General features: G+C 44.0%; 2 protein-coding genes across 2 annotated transcripts in view; one reads left to right on the top strand and one right to left on the bottom strand.

The window, feature by feature from the left end:
• Nucleotides 1-5,647, bottom strand: part of vwa5b2 (von Willebrand factor A domain containing 5B2) — a 17,038-nt gene extending 11,391 nt beyond the window's left edge. The window contains exons 1-8 of the mRNA XM_062530844.1: nt 5,509-5,647; nt 4,977-5,192; nt 3,614-3,839; nt 3,141-3,298; nt 1,501-1,632; nt 1,024-1,148; nt 635-811; nt 148-258 (exon numbers count right to left, since the gene is read on the bottom strand). Of these exons, the coding sequence (XP_062386828.1) occupies nt 148-258; nt 635-811; nt 1,024-1,148; nt 1,501-1,632; nt 3,141-3,298; nt 3,614-3,839; nt 4,977-5,192; nt 5,509-5,647 (1,284 nt within the window). The remainder of the gene's footprint in view (nt 1-147; nt 259-634; nt 812-1,023; nt 1,149-1,500; nt 1,633-3,140; nt 3,299-3,613; nt 3,840-4,976; nt 5,193-5,508) is intronic.
• A 7,838-nt stretch (nt 5,648-13,485) lies between these two features.
• On the top strand, nt 13,486-17,194 carry LOC134100625 (COP9 signalosome complex subunit 7b-like). Its single transcript, XM_062553936.1, has 7 exons — nt 13,486-13,616; nt 13,872-14,036; nt 14,293-14,368; nt 14,467-14,555; nt 15,757-15,959; nt 16,546-16,651; nt 16,886-17,194. The coding sequence occupies exons 2-7, from the start codon at nt 13,872-13,874 to the stop codon at nt 16,949-16,951; spliced, it is 705 nt and encodes a 234-aa protein (XP_062409920.1). The 5' UTR covers nt 13,486-13,616; the 3' UTR covers nt 16,952-17,194.
• Nucleotides 17,195-18,184: the final 990 nt, after the last annotated feature.

Below are 18,184 nucleotides of genomic sequence, written 5' to 3'. Positions count from 1 at the left end.
ATGTGTGTCTAATGAATATTCCTACAAACAGACAGGCTGTGAGGTGTATGTGTGTGTGTGTGTGTGTGTGTGTGTGTGCGTGTGTGTGTGTGCGTGCATGCATGCGTGCGTGCGTGCATGTGTGTGTGGTGAAGGGGTAAAACTGACATCAGAACAGGGCTTGCTGGTGGTGAACAGGGTCTTGACGGTGGAGCCAAAGCCGATGATGTTGAGCATGGTCCCGGGAGGGACACTTTTAATGGCCACCAGCATCCCTTCCTAAAAACACAGGCAGGAGAGACACAGTCAGTGATCATCCATGTCCCAGATCAGACAAGTGATTCTACAGTAATTCTCATCTGCATCTAATGTCATATCACCCTACTGTATATAAGGGGCATGCAAGTGTGATCTTTCAGGTCACAAAGCAACAGGGGACATTGGTCATCTTATAAGAGCAGAATAGAAAGACCTCAGATTTGCATTGATGATGTGTGTATGGAAGAAGAAGAAAATAAAAGGATGAAGAAGAGCAAAAAATTAAAGAAAGGATACAAAAGGATACAAAAAGTGAAACAAGAGAAAACAAGAGAGAAAACAAGAGAAAAGAAAAGGACACTGAGAGGTAAACGTCTGCACAATGGGGTTCGATTGCCTTGATCTTGCTGATGTTGAGGTCACTCATGCTGCCGCTGCGGTCGATGAGGAAGAGCAGCTCCCGAGATGCCCTCTGCAGCTGGGGCGGCTCGGACAGCAGGTCGGGGCAGAAGTTCAGCATCAGCACCGGGCTGCACAGGATGTCCTTATGGTAGCGCTTCCTCACAAACTCCAGCTGCAGGACACAACGGTAGAGATGCGGTCAGCTGCCACCTCCACTGGCACAGCGATGAGCATCATCAAACAGTTCATATACACCACGTACATACATATAAAAACACATGTACATTCATACATACAGTACATAGATAAATACACACATGGTATAGATGTACAGACTGCCTGAATGACTGATTGACAGACAGAGGTGAGAGTGTGAGAGGTCACCTTTTTCTCTGACTCAGGATCCTTGCGAGCACAGCGAATGAAGTCACGGCGCGCACTGATCTGCTGCTCGTATTGGCTGAAAGTGAGCCGCCCCCTTTCCAGGATGACCAATGGGCTGTGAGGCTCTGTCAGGGGGGTGTGATTTACATTACTGTGTCAATGAACATTTGAGCACATCTGTCAATATCTGACATCTATCTCACATCTGAGCCGTTTAACAACATTAGCACATATCAGAATGTGTTGCTTTTCAAATTACTTATACTCACTCATCTGTTAGCATCAGAGATTGCATGGCATCAAATAAGGGAACAGTTAGCTGAACAAACAAGCCTGATAGAAGTTTGTTTAGCAGCAGTCACAACACCCCTGGCGTGTAAGCTCAGACCCCCTTATCACCAGGTATGTACTGTACGTGCTTCAGGTGAGGCCCCCTTATCACCAGGTGTGCACGTGCTTCAGGTGAGGCTTACTCACCACTCAGGTGGAGGATGATCTCCAGGTGCCGGTCGTAAGGGTGCTCCTCGGCCAGCGTGATGCAGGTGACGGAGGCCGACTGGGCGCTGGGGTCGGCGTCGGCCCGCAGCGGGTGGGTGGGGCTCTCCAGGCCTAGGGGGACGTACAGTAGCGCCATGATGAGACAAGAGAACAGCTGATCCTGAGATGGCTGGAGCAGGCTCTGGAGCCCCACACGTTCTTGGCCTCACTCAGCTCTCTGTGTTGGTCCTCTGGTGGTACTACTTATTGTCATCTAAGGGCCCTTTGCAAAGTAGCTCGAGTGCTAATCCTCATTGTGTGCTAAATTAATGAATGTGGATGTAAATTATAGGCCACACCTAGAAGTGCTCATCACTATAGGGACACAACAGGTCTAACCTCACATTGCATTAGTGACAGAGATATACTACTGTAGATGCACTGCAGAACAGCAAACCCGCTCTGTGTTCCTGTTGGTGTGAAGCACCCACACAACACTTACAGTGAGTTGTTGAGTAAGTGAGAAGGAGGCTGACAGGAGCCCAGAGTTGCCACCAGGTCTGGAGCAGACAGGATCAGGGCCAGACTCATCTGTAATTGGCCAGAGGTCTGCAGATGCTTAATAGTCAACCCTCACTGGCACACAACACAAACCCACAATGTGCACAGAAACCACTGCAAGGGGATAAAGATCACTAATCACACACAAATGGAAACTGATGATGATTGTGTACCTCTTAAATCATACATGTTTAACATTAATTCATATTTCCTATCAAGAATGACATATTTTATGTTTTCATTTGTATACTAAAATGCCAGACTGTGTGAGAGCGATGAGTTCCAACAGAGTGGATTTCCTGGTGAGAGCTAACTGAGGACACAACCCTTCCCCAGACGGCCTGTGTGCTCTGGCTTATCCAGTGTGGCTGCCCGGGACACTTCCTCCTTCTCCTCCACAGACATACAGTACAATGCTGACCGGGAGTTTGATTAAAGGCTTAATTCTCCGCCCTCGTCTCCCGAGCTGATGGTGGAGCCAGGGGATCTAGGCTCGGAGCCAGACGTCTCACACACACACACACACACACACACACACACACACACACACACACACACACACACACACATCCCTCCTTGTGCTTGGCCTCCCTGGCCTCTCTGGCTGGTGCTGAGGGGGGCGTATTTCATACCTGTCAGTGTCACAGTCGATTGTGCCTCTCCCTGAATCACAGCACAGAGAGCGGCCGCAGTTCTGCCTGCTCGAGGGAGTCTCAGTCTCTTCCCTGTGTGTGTGTGTGTGTGTGTGTGTGTGTGTGTGTGTGTGTGTGTGTGTGTGTGTGTGTGTGTGTGTGTGTGTGTGTGTGTGTGTGTGTGTGTGTGTGTGTGTGTGTGTATGTGTGCGTGTGTGCGTGTGTGCGTGTGTGTGTGTGGATAGGACTATTCAGCCATCAGAAAACTCACCATTTAAAGTCAGTTGTGGACGTTATCATCGGATTTGATGGACAACCACAAGCAAACAAGTGTGTGTGTGTGTGTGTGTGTGTGTGTGTGTGTGTTTGTTTGTGTGTTTGTTTGTGTGTTTGTTTGTTGGTTTGTTGGTTTGTTGGTTTTTTGTTTGTGTGTGTGTGCGCGCACACCTGCCAGTAGACATGCCCCTCTGACCAGTAGCTGGAAGGTGAGCTCGTAGGGCGAGAGGTTGGTGGCAGGGCTGGTGAAGATGGCGTGGACACACTGCAGACTGGACCCCAGCAGCCGCTCCGCCTTCCCAGGACTGCTACCAAAACAACTGGTGGGACTGGAGGGAGAAGAGCAGGTTTGAAAAGAGTCAGGTTTAATACACAGGCACACCAGAGAAGTGCCTGTGTGAAGAAAGCTGCAGCCTCACACCAGTTGTCTTGGAGTCATTTTGACCACAGAAGTGATGATCAGTGTACAGTTTAGTCTTAACTCCAAAATATACATGTGAAATGGGGTCTACGCCCATCATGAATAATGGTACATAAGAAGGAAAAAGGGTTTTAGACTGTTGTATGCTAAACAAGACAAGGTGCTGGTGTTCATGTTAAACATTTGTCTGTCTATGTATAAGAATTCCTAAATTAGGCCTTACCCATTTTCCTCTGAGCGACCCCCATTTTCACTCTTGGTTGGCGCCATCCGTGCCCTCACTATGGGCATGAGGACTGTGGGGAACACGAGACGGATCGCTCCATTCTCCAGGGTGGTTAATTCCTGAGTGGTGCTGATGATGACAGACACAATCTCCATGGAGCTGATGAGTCCGATGCTGATGATGAAGGTGCCTCGCTCCAGGTCCTCGTCCAAAATCAGGTGTCCTGAGACACAGAGGGAAACCAACACAGGACAGAACAATATTCATCTGGAATGAACTCAGGTGGCTACACATCATCTTCCCTATCTCACAACGGTCACGAAAGTGAAGCAAAAAGTCCAGCATGACAGATGACCAAGCGACCTCTACCTCTATCTGTCTGTATCTGTCTGAAAATCTGAGGTAAATGAAACCATTCGCATTTGAGCTAAAGACAAACAAGCATGTAGACAGGCAGAAGATCTGTGTGGCTCAACAGGTGAAGCAACTGCTAGAGAGTGCACATACTGACGGAACATGTATCTTATAAAATGACTCACAAAGATAACAGTGCCAGCCCACCCCCCACTCCCCACCACCACCACCAGCGTCCATAAATGGATTAAGTTGATTACTGTTCAATAATTGTCAAGGTGATTCACTGGAAGATTAAAGCATGGTATTGTACTGTGTTTGGCTTGTGTGATGTCTCCCGTTCCCTGGCTGCAGTCTTTGATGTCTACAAGAGAAACATCTCTCCTCTCTTAAGGATGTGCTCACAGCTGACTGGATCTTGGTCTTTGAAACGGTGAAAGCTTTTGCATGCCACAAATAATGTGTTTGAGATGTTGCTTGAAGGTTTGTTTAAACCCAATACTTGATACTGGAATCCTGAGTACCCACGGCACTTAATTCCATGGAATTCCATCAAAACACCAAGTTGCACATAGAACGGGTGACTTAGGGAAAGAAAACTTTGTTCAATTTAGCACGCATATCAGCCTCAGACTTCAGGGGGAGGATTCCGTTTTTGAATGAGAGGATTCAACTAATATGCTCAATCTGTTGTTTAAATGTAATTATATATTACAATATCATTGTGAGTTCTATTGTCCATTTTTCTTTTATTGATTTATTTTCCACTATCTGTCTTATCTCTGTACTTTTTTTAACTGTCTATTTTCTTATTCATGTCTGTAAAGCACCATATACAATTGTTAAAAATGAGATATAATGTCATCAAGCACATTGGTATGCATTAGTTTGAGATATGATCAAGCATTCACATGCATTTGTCTGATTATTGGTGTGTTTATTTATTTATCTATTTGTATACAGTATAATGTATATATTTATATACAGTGTCCATTGTTTTGCTCACCGTTGGTGCACTGCATGTCCTGGCTGGAGTTGCCACAGCAGCACCAGTCCTTGCCGTTGGTGCACTGGGTGTCCAGGGCGGAGGTGGGGCAGCAGTCCAGGCAGCAGTCCTCCAGCTTCCCCCGGCTCTGGAGCTGCACGCTGACCAGCCGGCCGGCGATGGACGCCTCGAAGCCCACCACCACCTCCTTCTCCGCCAGCGGGTACACAAACACCCCTGGGGGTGGGAGGGGGCGGGAGGAGGAGAGAAGAAAGAGAGTGAATGGAGAGTAGAGAGAGAAAAGGGACAGTGGAGGAGTGGAGTGGAGGAGAGAAGAAGAGAGGAGAGAGGGAGGAGCGCATGTGAGTGATGTGCATGGAGGAGAGAATGGAGAGTAGAAGGGAAGAGAAGAGAAGAGAAGAGAAGAGAAGAGAAGAGAAAACTAAAAGCTTTAATGTGCCTTTCTGTTTGCTATGAATACACGCAGAAATGCATATTATGGCTTAATGTAAGGCTCTGCATGAGAGACTCATGACTGAGAAAAGCTGCTCACCCTCCACGGGCCCCGGCTCTATGTTGGCATAGGTGAGGTGGGCAGTGAGGCCCAGGGAGCAGCCCTTGGCACAGGACTTGATGCAGGAGGTTTTCAGGAGCAGAGGTGCCCAGGTAGACCTGTTTCTTAGGCCAGGCATATTCTCTAGTGGAAGATCACCAATGAGTAGGAACAAGGGGAACATTTTCAGTTTGAATGTTTAAATCTAAATATAACGTAATGCTTTAGTCTAAACATAGCATATTTTATATCTATCACAGTTTTTTCTAGATTCTAAAACACTGAAAAAAGCTTTTTGAATGCATTAAATCTTTCCTGCAAATAAAGTAATATGAATAATTGTGTGACCCTGTCATTTAAAAAGATAACTCTGTTTTTGCTTTTCAATGGAATAATTATGCTTTCTTTACAGTTATTTGTTTATGTGAAGTGCCCAGTCACTGTCCCCTGGTAACTGGGCAATGCCATTTGGCTGCCAGGCAACGGCTAGAATGAGCGTACGGCTACATTAGCATTTGGCTAAATCATTAACCCGCTGGTCAACAGCACAAGTGCCCCGGCAGAGGCACCCACCATGCCATAATGGCCAGCCCGCTTACCTGACCCACCTGAGGTAACATCACATTTCCATCTGGCAGCTGCCCAAGGGCATGCATTTATTCAAAGTCACTCGATTCAGTGTTGGAAAATTACAAAGTAGCAATACAAGCAGGGTAGTAATCGAATACATGTAATCTAGATTACGTAATCAGAGTACAACAAACAAGTAACTGTAATCAGCCCAGAATACAATGCAAAAATTAATAATCAGAATACAGTTACATTGTTGGGGATTACCTGATTACATTTCATCATGCAAACAATTCAACTTTTTTAATGATAGCCTAGCCAGTGTTTTAATTTGACAAAAACAGCTCATTCGTTTGCACTAGATGTCATTATCATCCAATTGCATGTAGTTTCTTGGAGGAACCGCCAACGTCAGCCAACCCAGATAGCAAAATCAGATTGGCAAATAGTGCACCGCTAGTTGCATGCCACTTGTGGACCACCATCTCTCGCTAGTTGCTTGCCACACCGTTGGACCACCATCTCTTGAAATTAACTTATCATGAATATTAAGAAAAGACATGAAGTGTTATGAAAATGATGGATTGAGTAGCCTATAGCCTAACTGAATAAATGAAAACCAATGGTGAAAAAATATTGAGGCAACTCGCTAGTGGACCGCCAGAGAACCGATGAGCAAAACGCCAGCGGAGTGCCAGGTCTACCCCCGGTGGGCTGACAGACAGTGGTCCGCCAGTCTCTTGCTGGAATAGACCCGTTCCAGTCGGGGAAAAACAACATTCAATACTTCGCCACATCTATGAATTAAAGACAGTGGAAAATAAGATTGTGTATGTTGTGTAGCCTACAAGTTGTGTAAAAGTAGGCTAATCCTAAAGGAATCAGATTACGTTACATGTTTTGGGTAATCCAACTGATTACGTTACTGATTACAAAATTTGCCATGTATTCTGTAGTCAGTAATCCATTACATTTCAAAGTAATCTGACCCAACCCTGAATACAAGTACAGAGCTTTCTTTTCCATCATTCTCCCCTTCTCTTTTCTACCTTTACTTTGTTTTTTTTAAAAGGCTTATTTGGAAAATAGGGTTCAAGGGGGTCAGAAGAAAGCACTGTTAATTGAGAGTGCAGGTGCACAGGGTTTATTGGGAGCAGGGGGGGTGTGTGTTGGGCAACACAGCTGACTGAGCAGTTGATGGCGGCGGTGGTGGTCACGCAGTGTTTGTTCTTGTCCTGGTAATGGCCTTTTACATACACCTCCGTCTAAGTAGATCAACAAGTCCCAGCTGGCTACCCATGTTGGTGTACAGTAAAAGGACATCAATATGGGTCAGGGAAATGTCACTCGGGTTTTATGGAGGAGGGAGAGGAGGGGCCGGTGGGGGATCTCTGGGGGTCTCAGCATGAACCTGATCGTGGTTCATGGTCACTATCAAGCCCTCCAGGGTGTGGACTTCCAAGTCTAAATTAATCAATCAAAACCAGGGTTAAGGTGTTTCTGAGTCTCAAGTCAAATATATTGAAGTGAATACAGAATACTATTCTGAGACAGAATACTTTTTTGAAATGCTCTCAGAGTTAGTCCTGGTCATAATCAAATGTAGGCAAACAGTGTAAATGCCATTTCATAAGGATAAGGAATTTCGTATGCATATAGTGTTGTGAATTTCATATGCATAAGAAATGTCCTTTACAGTGTTGTGTCCTCACACTACCCAGAGTTCAAGATGGCCGAGCGATTGGAGAATGACTGCAGCTGTGACCTGACGAGGATCTGCTCTCAGGCTCTGCACTGTGACTCTGCCATGGAAAACTCAGATCTCCATAAGTCTCTACAGTATACTGTGACTCTGGGCATGGAAAACCCTTGATCTCCTTAAGTCTCTACACTTACAGTATACTGTGACTCTGGGCATGGAAAACCCTTGATCTCCATAAGTCTCTACACTTACAGTATACTGTGACTCTGGGCATGGAAAACCCTTGATCTCCTTAAGTCTCTACACTGTGACTCGGGGCATGGAAAACTCAGATCTCCATAAGTCACGGCCATCTGATAAACCAAGGGTCTGCCTGACCTGAATCTAACAGAACTTATTACTCTACCAAAAAAGAAAAAAAAAAAACATGCACCATTACACACACACACACACACACACACACACACACACACACTAAAACTCTGGGCCAGCAAACAAGCAGATCATACCAGACCTTCTGACCATGATTTTGTGTTTATACTCTTGAATGCACATAATTGGCTTTTAATTATATCTCACTGCAACCAACTTTTAAGGAAAGACTAAAGAAACTCTTTATTAGGGCTTTCTAAATAACTAACTTAATCTCTAAATTATTTCATTTACTGCCCATTTGTGTTCTATATATCACACATGTACTCTACACTGAGTTACAGTCAGCAGCAGTGAAGGCACAGAATGAATTCAGAAAGTAGAAAAGATGACTCTGATCTGAACTGAATCTGATCATTCATTGGTCTATTGTGACTTTGAACTCTCTTACCGCATCTATTGGGGTTTAATGGGGCCCACTCCAGAATATAGGCCAGGAGGAATTTGGAGAAAGCATTTTTTTGCTAAGCCTATGTGAAATGCTGTCCCTATAATGCTGTTAGTCTGTGGCCCTTAGTTTCACAACACTGCTGTTTTGTTTTTCCAGATGTAACAGAAAAATGAGTTTAAACTGCTAATACATGACATTGATACAAGACAATTCACATTATATAGCCTACTGTATCAGATATTAACCATGCGTAGCACAACACAAATATATTACTTTCTTAACTAATTAAATACATGCCAGACAGGTCTATTTATCTAACTAAAACATAAACACAATTTAAGCCACTGTAAACAAAATGGCCCGGCTGCTCATTGGATTCATTCAAAATAAAACTCAGCTGTGGAAAATGAACTATAACAAAGATTTTTTTAATCAATCCTACTTATTGGTTCATTAAACTGCAATTTCAGCAGCCAATAATCTCTGGAATTAATACTGCATCTGACAACACAAATCAAAACACTCAGAGAATCCCAGATTCATTCAAATATACAGTATTTTAGCATCGGTTTAGTGGTTCAAGTTCAAGTGATAACCTAAATTATTTGACACCAATTCCTATGATGAAAAGTCTTTAAAACTACTTATTTTGAGCCCATGCGGCAGGCTAGCAAATGCAAGCAACAGGGTAAAAATCAGCACAGACAGCACTGCAGTAGCAACACACATAAAAACGGCTCAGCGTTCGCCAGCATTCACTTACTTCTACAATTTCCTCGCAGTTCCTCTGGTGACAGCGAAGGTTAGTTTCACTCCATCCTTCGTGTGTTTGCCTGTTAACCCCGCGTCACTCACTGTTCGCCAGAGCGCATATCAATTCCCTCCTCGTTCACAGCACCGTGAGCGCTCACACTGTTGATCATTTATGTCTGCTAATGACTGCAAAGCTGCCCACCACGCCCATTTTGGAGCACACTGCGCATATTAGAAAATAGTTTTCAATTCATATTAGCGTATAACAACGGCGGCTGTGAATTTGCAGATAGAAAAAAATCCTTTCATAATTAGCGAAAGGAGATGTCAAAAATCAAGATGATATAGGAGCATTATACAGTCGTGTTTGCTGTTCTATAACAGAAATGTAATTTCAAAAAAACTATCACAGATCTTTTGCTGTAAAACAATATTTACAGTTCATGTTTTCAGTTCAAGATGTCAGTAAAACATTGCTTTGGCAACGACAAAACCGTAGGATATGTCTTTCAGGAGGATGGCTTTCAACACACACACACACACACACACACACACACACACACACACACACACTGTGACATTGTAACAAAGAAAACAGCAATTATATGCCATGGAAATTGTATTTCCCTTTTTTGGTCTTGGCCCTGAGGTAACATTACACATCTGCAGCTCCAGAGGCAGTGTGTCTGGGCTCTCCTGTGCAAACAGTTGGCTCTCCTGAGCTGCATGTACCGATGCGAGAGCCAGCAGCCAGGCCAGGCCTTCTGGTCAGTGTCAAGCCAAGTGCCTTTGACAGCTAGTCATCATTCACCACTAATGACCAGTTCACCCCTCCAATGACACCTGACAATGGTCTGCCCGCGCAGCAAACAGGTTTCCTCAAGTACAGCCAGTCCCAAGGCAGCCCTACTCTGCTAACCAAAGACCTCCCTCAACGGAGTATAGGCTCTTCCACCACTGCTGCTGGGTGACTAGCAGTCCACTCCAGAGATTAAAGGGGCACATCTGGCCCTAATGCTGTGGTTTGCTGTGTTGTGTGCATTCATTTGTGCATATAAATCTTTCTCTTTTGACAAAACACAGATTAACTGGACCAGATGTTGCCTACACCTTGCTTATTGAATAAGGCATAACTCCTTCTTGCAGCAACTGTCTTATTACAGACAAAATAAAAAAAAGAGTCTTTGCCTTGAAAGTGCTTTGATTTGTTCTGCAACATGGCAGAAGTGCTCAACAGGCTGCTCATCCTTCCCCAAGGTGATGGAGCTCAACAAATTTAATACGGAACATCCCATGACCTTTCCTGAATATGATCTGCCCAGGGTGTCCTGAAAAACCATGGTAACAGGAATCGACTTGGCAACCATGTCAGCATAACCAACACAAGGTTGGCCCACTTATCCCTAATATGGAGTACTTTTTTCATTTAAATGAATGTTCTCAGAATTGTACCTTGGAGTACTTGCAGGGCAAGAACTATAATACATTTTTTTCAACTGTCCCTTTACTGTACTGAGGAAATGAGTACAAAGTAAACAAAGTAAGCAGCTTCATTAGACAATGTAAAGTAATGATTTGAAACAAATATCAATCAATCATAAAAAGCCTATTGTACATCAAGGAAATTGCTTCATAATTAGTGAGAAACTGATACATTTCTGGATGTATTATGGCCCTGTCAAGTGGGGGCACTGGGGGCAGTTTGAAACAATGTTGGACTACAACACCAAGAAAAAGTGGAAGTGTCCCCATGGCACCCCCTACAGGCTACAAAGTTAGTCAGACCTCACAAGTTGGTGATCCCCAGTGCCCAAGCATGGACAGCAGCATGCACTCATGTCCTTATGATTAATTAAAATGTGTTTCACATTGTGTTCATATGCACAATAATGACTAAATAAGAAATAATCAGTGATGGGCAAGCTAAGCTACAAGCTAGAGCTGCTTGTAACTTAGCTTGCCCATCACTGATTATTTCTAAATATACTAAATAATAATTACAATAGTAGACCTAGCTAGTTTGTATCGCCCCACTAAACAGAATATTGGACGGGTCCACTCAGAACTGACCCACGCATAGTCTGCTAAATGTGCTCTACTCTGTGGTTCCTTCTAGATGATTCTAAAAATTGTTCAAAAAGTCCATACTATTGACAGTATATATATATATATTCGCTTTGGACAAAGGCGTCTGTTAAATAACTATAACCATAACCAACCATATATCATTTTTTGATCCCGTGAGTGACAGGAGTTACTTCACGTTGAACATGCATCATTGAGGAAGCCTTTGTGGGTCTTTCGACCTTATGGAGGGCAACACACTGTACTTGTTCAGAGTACAGGGCACACGAGGCAATGGGGCAGGGAAGGACTCAGAGGGTGGATGGCTTGGTGGTGTCGTGTGGTGCAGCTGGGTCAGCTGAACAAAACTACAATTCCTGCCATCGACATGTTGAGACTGTCGTGGCTGGATTTCCCTTTGGAGTGGGTTCCTCGAGCATCCCTTGGCCGACTTCGGACGCATTCTTTGGTCACTGCGCTCACAAGCCTCCTGGGGGCCTGACCTTCTGATGCCACTTCGGTCACCTTGACCACCCTGAGGTGAGATGAAGGTCATGGCTGCCACTGAGGTGTCTGGTCTGATGGGCACTGTGCCTCCCTGATCATGGTGCTCATTCATCTGAACACAGTGAGATGGGCTGCGCTTGTCTCTGAATGGGATTTGATATGTCTGCCGACTTTGATGCAGAGGTTCTGAGACACGAGTCCTGTAGCCTCGGGCTGATTTGGGCCTGGGGTGGGAGTTTGAGGGACACCAGTGGCTGCGCTCCTCCCCGCTCCCAGTGAGACTCTGATCCATCACTGCAGCTGGAGACACAGTGAGGAGAGGAGATAAGATGACGTACAGCCAGGTGATAACTGGCCCGGGGTCAGTTTAATAGAGATAGATAGACTTTGACTATTAGATCATTGTTTCCCAACCTTGGCGTCAGGACCCCATGGTGGGATCACCTGCAATGCAAATGGGGTCAGCGGAGATACTGGGTATCTTACAATTGACCCGTACATTATATAAAAAAACATACTTACATTAAATCAAAAAAAATATTAACAACCCCATGATATCCAAGTTAAGTAACAGATCCTCATTACAATCTAGCTAAGGAAAAAGAGTAGCAAAACAAACTGGAGCAGAGATGAGTTGCATTCTTTCTCAACGATTGGGGTCGCCTACGCTTTGTGACACAAATAGGGTCACCTGACAAAAGAGGGGAACCCCTGGCTTGAGTCAGACTTCAAAGAGAAATCTAATTAAACACTAAAAATTAAACAGTTTCAACAATACCTCACGTATTACACCAAATTACACCATATTTGAACTAGTATACAAAATTAGATTGGTGGAAAATACATAATTGATGAAAAAGCAAAACTACAAGCATTGAACACGGAAAACAATGACACAGTTTAGGGAAAGTTACCTGGGTCTGGTGTAGTGCTCTGTGAACTTGAGCTTCTCTATATTTTCACTTCAATAAAATGCCCTGGTAACACTGTTTGTCTGCTGACTACTCTCCCAGATAGAGATCACTTAACAGATTCTTGCTGTTGTCTCTGGGCGTTGATAGCAGACATGTGCATGGCCAAACAGATCTCTGATGGTGCTTGGTAACCTGTTGATAAGATCTGATGCACGAAGCAAAACAAGGATTGCAGCCTTGTTGCATTTTTCACATTTACACATTTACACATCACTGTTCAATCCAAGGTCATTTCTGTATAATGCATAGCAAACCTTTTGGGAAATATTTACAGATATTCAAAAAATTCTATCCACTAGGCTACACTAAATAGGCCTACATCAGCCATCTGATCAAGCTGAGATAGTACTCAAAAAATAACATAATTCATGTCCTATTTCAAGTAGTCAAATAGCTGATCCTACCTAGACCTACTAAGATTATGAACACCATTTTTGTTGACAGTAATAGGCTACTGCCTTCGGGGCCAAACCCCTACTACTACCCTCTTGTAATGAGACAACAGACGCTCCAGCCCAGCGTACACTGTGTAGTAAGTATATGCGCATGCGCTAACTAGCTGTCACAACCGGTCACAACTAAACATGTGTCGTCTGGCTACAGTAACATCACTTTAATAGCTAAATTGTTAACGTTATCTGAGTTGCGTCTTGAAGATAACAACTATAGTCATAGTTGTCACTATAACGTACTGTAGCTATCTGGATACTTGAAGGTGGGAGTAAATTAATTTACACAGTATTTACACAACACAAGTTGTTAGTTAGGAGGATAACGTTATCTGAAGTCTTTGATAAACAGCTTTAGTAACATTTAACCAACAACGACAGCTAGTTGCTAACTAACCTTGACAATGTAACACTGCTTTTTTGACATAGTTTGCGAATAACTAAACAAAGAAAACTCTTCCAGTTGATTGCACAAGTGTGAAGTTGGCGTGTTTTATAAGCATTTTATTTTTTGAAAACAGATGGATGGAGGACAAGCATCTAAAGTCAACGTTCAATTGGAGCGATTTGTTGTACTTGCCACAAAGGCTGAAGGTCCTGCGTTGGTTGTCCTCATAAAACAGCTTTTAGATGCACCTGGAGTTTACGTATTTGGGGAATTCTTGAATCTCCCTTGTGTGCGAAAGGTAAAATTTTTCACCTTGAGAATATTCTTGTTACTCATGCTTTGACAACGTAATTTAGCCTGGTTGATATTTACAAGAGTTTTTAAATAGGTGTTTTCTCAAATTATTCTCAAAATGCACCACTAGGTGTCTCTGTTTTCAAACTGACTGGTAATAGTCTCTGTTGTCTCTTCTCTTTCAATAATTGACAAGCTTGGAAGGAGTATGAGAGAAATAACATGCAATTAATCCCTGTCTAACTAATTCTTTTTAAAAGTTATCTTCAGGCTCCAGTAAAGGCTATTGTGAGCTTTTGAACATGTTTGCATATGGTACCTTCAAAGACTACAAAGGTTAGCAAACTGATAAAATACTGATATGCCTACCACAAATGTCTGCTGGTCATTCGATTGACATCAAAATAACTGATAATCCCATTGTTTTCATTCAGAAAAGAAGAATGATCTACCACCTTTGACTGAAGTTCAGAAGAACAAACTGAGACACCTGACAATAGTGAATTTAGCTGCTAAAAATAAGGTATTGTATTTTTCATAAGGGCAGCTTGGCTTTCTAGCGGTCTAATTTTTGCTCAGTCCATTTGTTCATGGAACCATTCAGAAAGCGTTTTTGGATATTGAAATATATTGATTAATGCGTCATGGTGGTGGTGAAAGATTAGGAACCCCAGTATTGTTGCCCATAGATGTACAGTAGATTCCTCCTGATCTTACAGTACCATGTAATCTAGTCCAGGTTTGTCTTTCACCCTCCCTCTCTTCCACGGCTCCTTTCTCTCTGTCTGTGAAATACCAGCTATTTGTTTGGCCTTCTCTCTCTGACGTTGTGTAAAAGCCAGCCTCTCACAATCCTCCACAGCTCACACACACACACACACAGAGGCAAATGTAAATTCCTCTGTCAGCAAATGTGGTGGGTAGTAGGGCTTTCGGCGGTAGTCTTTGAAAGTGTCCCTGCACTATTGCAAGGCCTTTACATCACTCAGCCAGTTAGTTTGCTTGATGATGACTCCCATTGTGCTTTCGGAAGAGCCATTAGCCATTATTCGTAGGCTGTGGGCCAATTAGACAGTGATGATGATGCATATTTTACTTTTTTCAGACCAAGATGCTTATTGTTTGACAGAAATGTCTCGCTCGTGTGGACTTGTCAAATAAAGACAGCAATGTTAGACAGCTATACAAATTCTCTATTGATCCTCATGTCAAAAAAGGCCTCACTTTCCTTTTCCTGTGGAATGAAAAAGGAGGCAGACTACAAACTGTATTCTAGATCAGTGGTTCTCAATCGGTGAGTCGAGACACGTAAACACTAGAATGTGATGAATAACTCTGCTAATAGACATTGCATGTGAGATTCATCATAACCAGTAACCAAGTCGGAATGTCTTGGTGTTTTGGTTTGACCTTTGATGTGCCTTAGCCCCAAAAATGTTGAGAATCTCCACTTCCATGCTGCTCAATGATTCTCTTATTCTCCCCCACGTTATTTTGGCTAGAACTGAGCTGTGCTCTCATGAAATGTCCGGTATCAGGCACTTTCCATAACAAGATGCATTTTTTACCTTCAGGCACTTGATTTCAGTTGTTTCCGTATCATGACTTGCCAAAAGAAACATCCATATCAATGATTAATACTGTAGGATTCCCCCACTCACCTCTCTCTCTCTCTCTCTCTTTCTCTCTCTCTCTCTCTCTCTCTCTCTCTCTCTCCCTGGCAGTGCATCCCATACTCGTTGCTGCTGGCGGAATTGGAGCTGGCCAGCGTGAGGCAGCTGGAGGACGTGATCATCGAGGCGCTGTACGCCGACGTGATCCAGGGCAAGCTGGACCACTGCGGGCAGCAGCTGGAGGTGCACTCCTGCTTGGGCCGCGACATCCAGCCTACGGACCCCGGACGCCTGGTGTCCACCCTGCAGCAGTGGTGAATGGTGGTCAGAGCACACATTACACACAGCACTTTACGGAAGAGAAACTCATGTCACTGATAGCATGCCTCTAGGAATGTCTTTAAAGATTCGTTTTAAGTGTTAGTTCAACACAATGTTAAACTAGAAAAGCACTCAGAGAGCGCAAACCTCCGCCAAGCGAAAACACAACCACCTCCTGGATCCATTCCAGACGGTGATACGGATTACTCCCAAAATTGAATAGTTTCGTTCTTGGGTCATTTCAGACCTTTCCTGAAAATTCCTCATTGAAATCCATCCATAACTTTTTGAGTTATCTTGCGAACAAACAAACAAACAAATAAACAAACAGACAAACAAACCCCAATGAAAACATAAGCTCCTTGGCGGAGGTAATGACTCTCAAGTTGGGCTGAATGACATAAATGACAGCAGACACACATGTCCATAGCACATCCTCTGTCCTGCTGAGGAGCCGAGTCTTGTGCCAAACCTGATGGCCTCCCACTCACTCTAGTCAGGGAACACAGTCCAGACTTCCTTCCTTGCATGCCGAACTGAGACCCTGTGCCTTTGGCGTCCACCTCCTCGTCTCTGCAGGTGCAGCAGCTGTGAGACGGTCCTGGGCGCCATTGAGCTGCAGCTGGACCGGGTCACTCAGTTAGTGGAGCTGCAGAAGATGAACCAGCAGCAGGTGGAGGAGGAGGTGAGTCCATGCCTCATGGCCTCATGCATAGGAGATATCACATGATGGAATTCTGGAACCACATTGCCATTAATGAAAGCTGCTCAAGAGTATTTCACTAATTGATTATCTCACTGAGTGAGTCCTGAGTAGCTAAAAGGCCTCCGTTCAGTCCCTGAAACTCCTCTGCATACGTCTGTCTGTTGGGTCTGTATGGAAGTGCAAAGATGTAGCAGCTCTTTTGTCTGTCTGTAGGCCAGAATCATCCAGAAGGTACTGGATGCGGCGGCGGCTGCGGCTGCGGCTGCCGAAGCTCCCTGATGCCTGGACAGAGGCCCATCACATCCAACATCCAAGTCCAAACATTAGAGGTGAAGTTCATGGATATGGGCCGTTATGTTCCACCTGATGTGTTACTCCTTAAGGGTTCATGTCAAAGTAGGACCACTTTAAAGTCACTCGTTCCTGTTTGATTGTGGGCGAGGAACAGCTGATGTTTTACTTCCTCTGTTCTTTATTACGTTCAGTGAATCAAAGAGCCAAAGTTCATACTCCTCTTTTTTATTAAGGAAACAAGTATTCTTTTATTTTATCATTATTCTTTTATTATATCACATTATAAAATTCCAAGTGTTGTGTTGAGACGTTGTGTGGACAGTCATTCTTCCCAATTTTTCCCAACCCTTTTCTTGACAAAAAAAGCGGGGATGGATCTAAAAAGACAAAACGTCCCAGATCGAGTGTTCTCTTGCTCTCTCTCTGTCTCTCTCTGTCTGTCTCTCTGTCTGTCTCTCTCCTGACACGTTGGGAACCAGTTTCGTCCCTTGCCTCTGCTTTACCCCACTGACCTACTTCTTCAATTGTTCTTGACGTGAAACAATGGGCCAAATGATTTCATAACCACACACAATACCTGCGTGTTATTCAACACGATTGTTGTAAAGCTTTGTGTGTGTGTGTGATTTAATTATTGCGATGTGATTGTGTGGGCAGACCTCTGTTGTGATTTTATTATTGCAGTGTGATTGTGTGATTGTGTGGGCTGTGCTCTGCTGTGATTTTATTATTACAATGTGACTGTGTGATTGTGTGGGCTGAGCTCTGTAGTGATTTTATTATTACAATGTGATTGTGTGATTGTGTGGGCTGTGCTCTGTAGTGATTTTATTATTGCGGTGTGATTGTGTGATTGTGTGAACTGAGCTCTGTAGTGATTTTATTATTACAATGTGATTGTGTGGGCTGAGCTCTGTAGTGATTGTATTATTGCGGTGTGATTGTGTGGGCTGTGCTCTGGTTTGATTTGCTTTATGTAACCTCTTGTGGTACCCTGCTCACCTCCCCCACTCCCCTAAGCAGGGGGTTACAAAACCCCAGTCTCTCTCTCTCTCTCTCTCTCTCTCTCTCACACACACACACACACACACACACACACTCGCTGGAGGCTCCGTGACACCCCTCTGTTTGTGGTGGCACGGTACTGCGTCAATCCCCTGAGCCATAAAAACATGGATTATTTCACATATTCACCCCCAACACACACACACACACACA

The sequence above is a fragment of the Sardina pilchardus genome, chromosome 2, assembly GCF_963854185.1.
Source record: "Sardina pilchardus chromosome 2, fSarPil1.1, whole genome shotgun sequence".
In the NCBI taxonomy this organism is placed as follows: Eukaryota; Metazoa; Chordata; class Actinopteri; order Clupeiformes; family Clupeidae; genus Sardina; species Sardina pilchardus.
The sequence above is the reverse complement of the archived record's forward strand: the minus strand, read 5'-3'. Positions and strand labels throughout refer to the sequence as shown.

Bases quoted from the DNA above. Each gene is read 5' to 3' on its own strand.
- LOC134100625 (XM_062553936.1), top strand. From the start codon at position 13,872: ATGGATGGAGGACAAGCATCTAAAGTCAACGTTCAATTGGAGCGATTT. The intron at 14,556-15,756 runs GTATTGTATTTT...TCTCCCTGGCAG, and splicing joins ATTTAGCTGCTAAAAATAAG to TGCATCCCATACTCGTTGCT. The intron at 16,652-16,885 runs GTGAGTCCATGC...GTCTGTCTGTAG, and splicing joins AGCAGCAGGTGGAGGAGGAG to GCCAGAATCATCCAGAAGGT.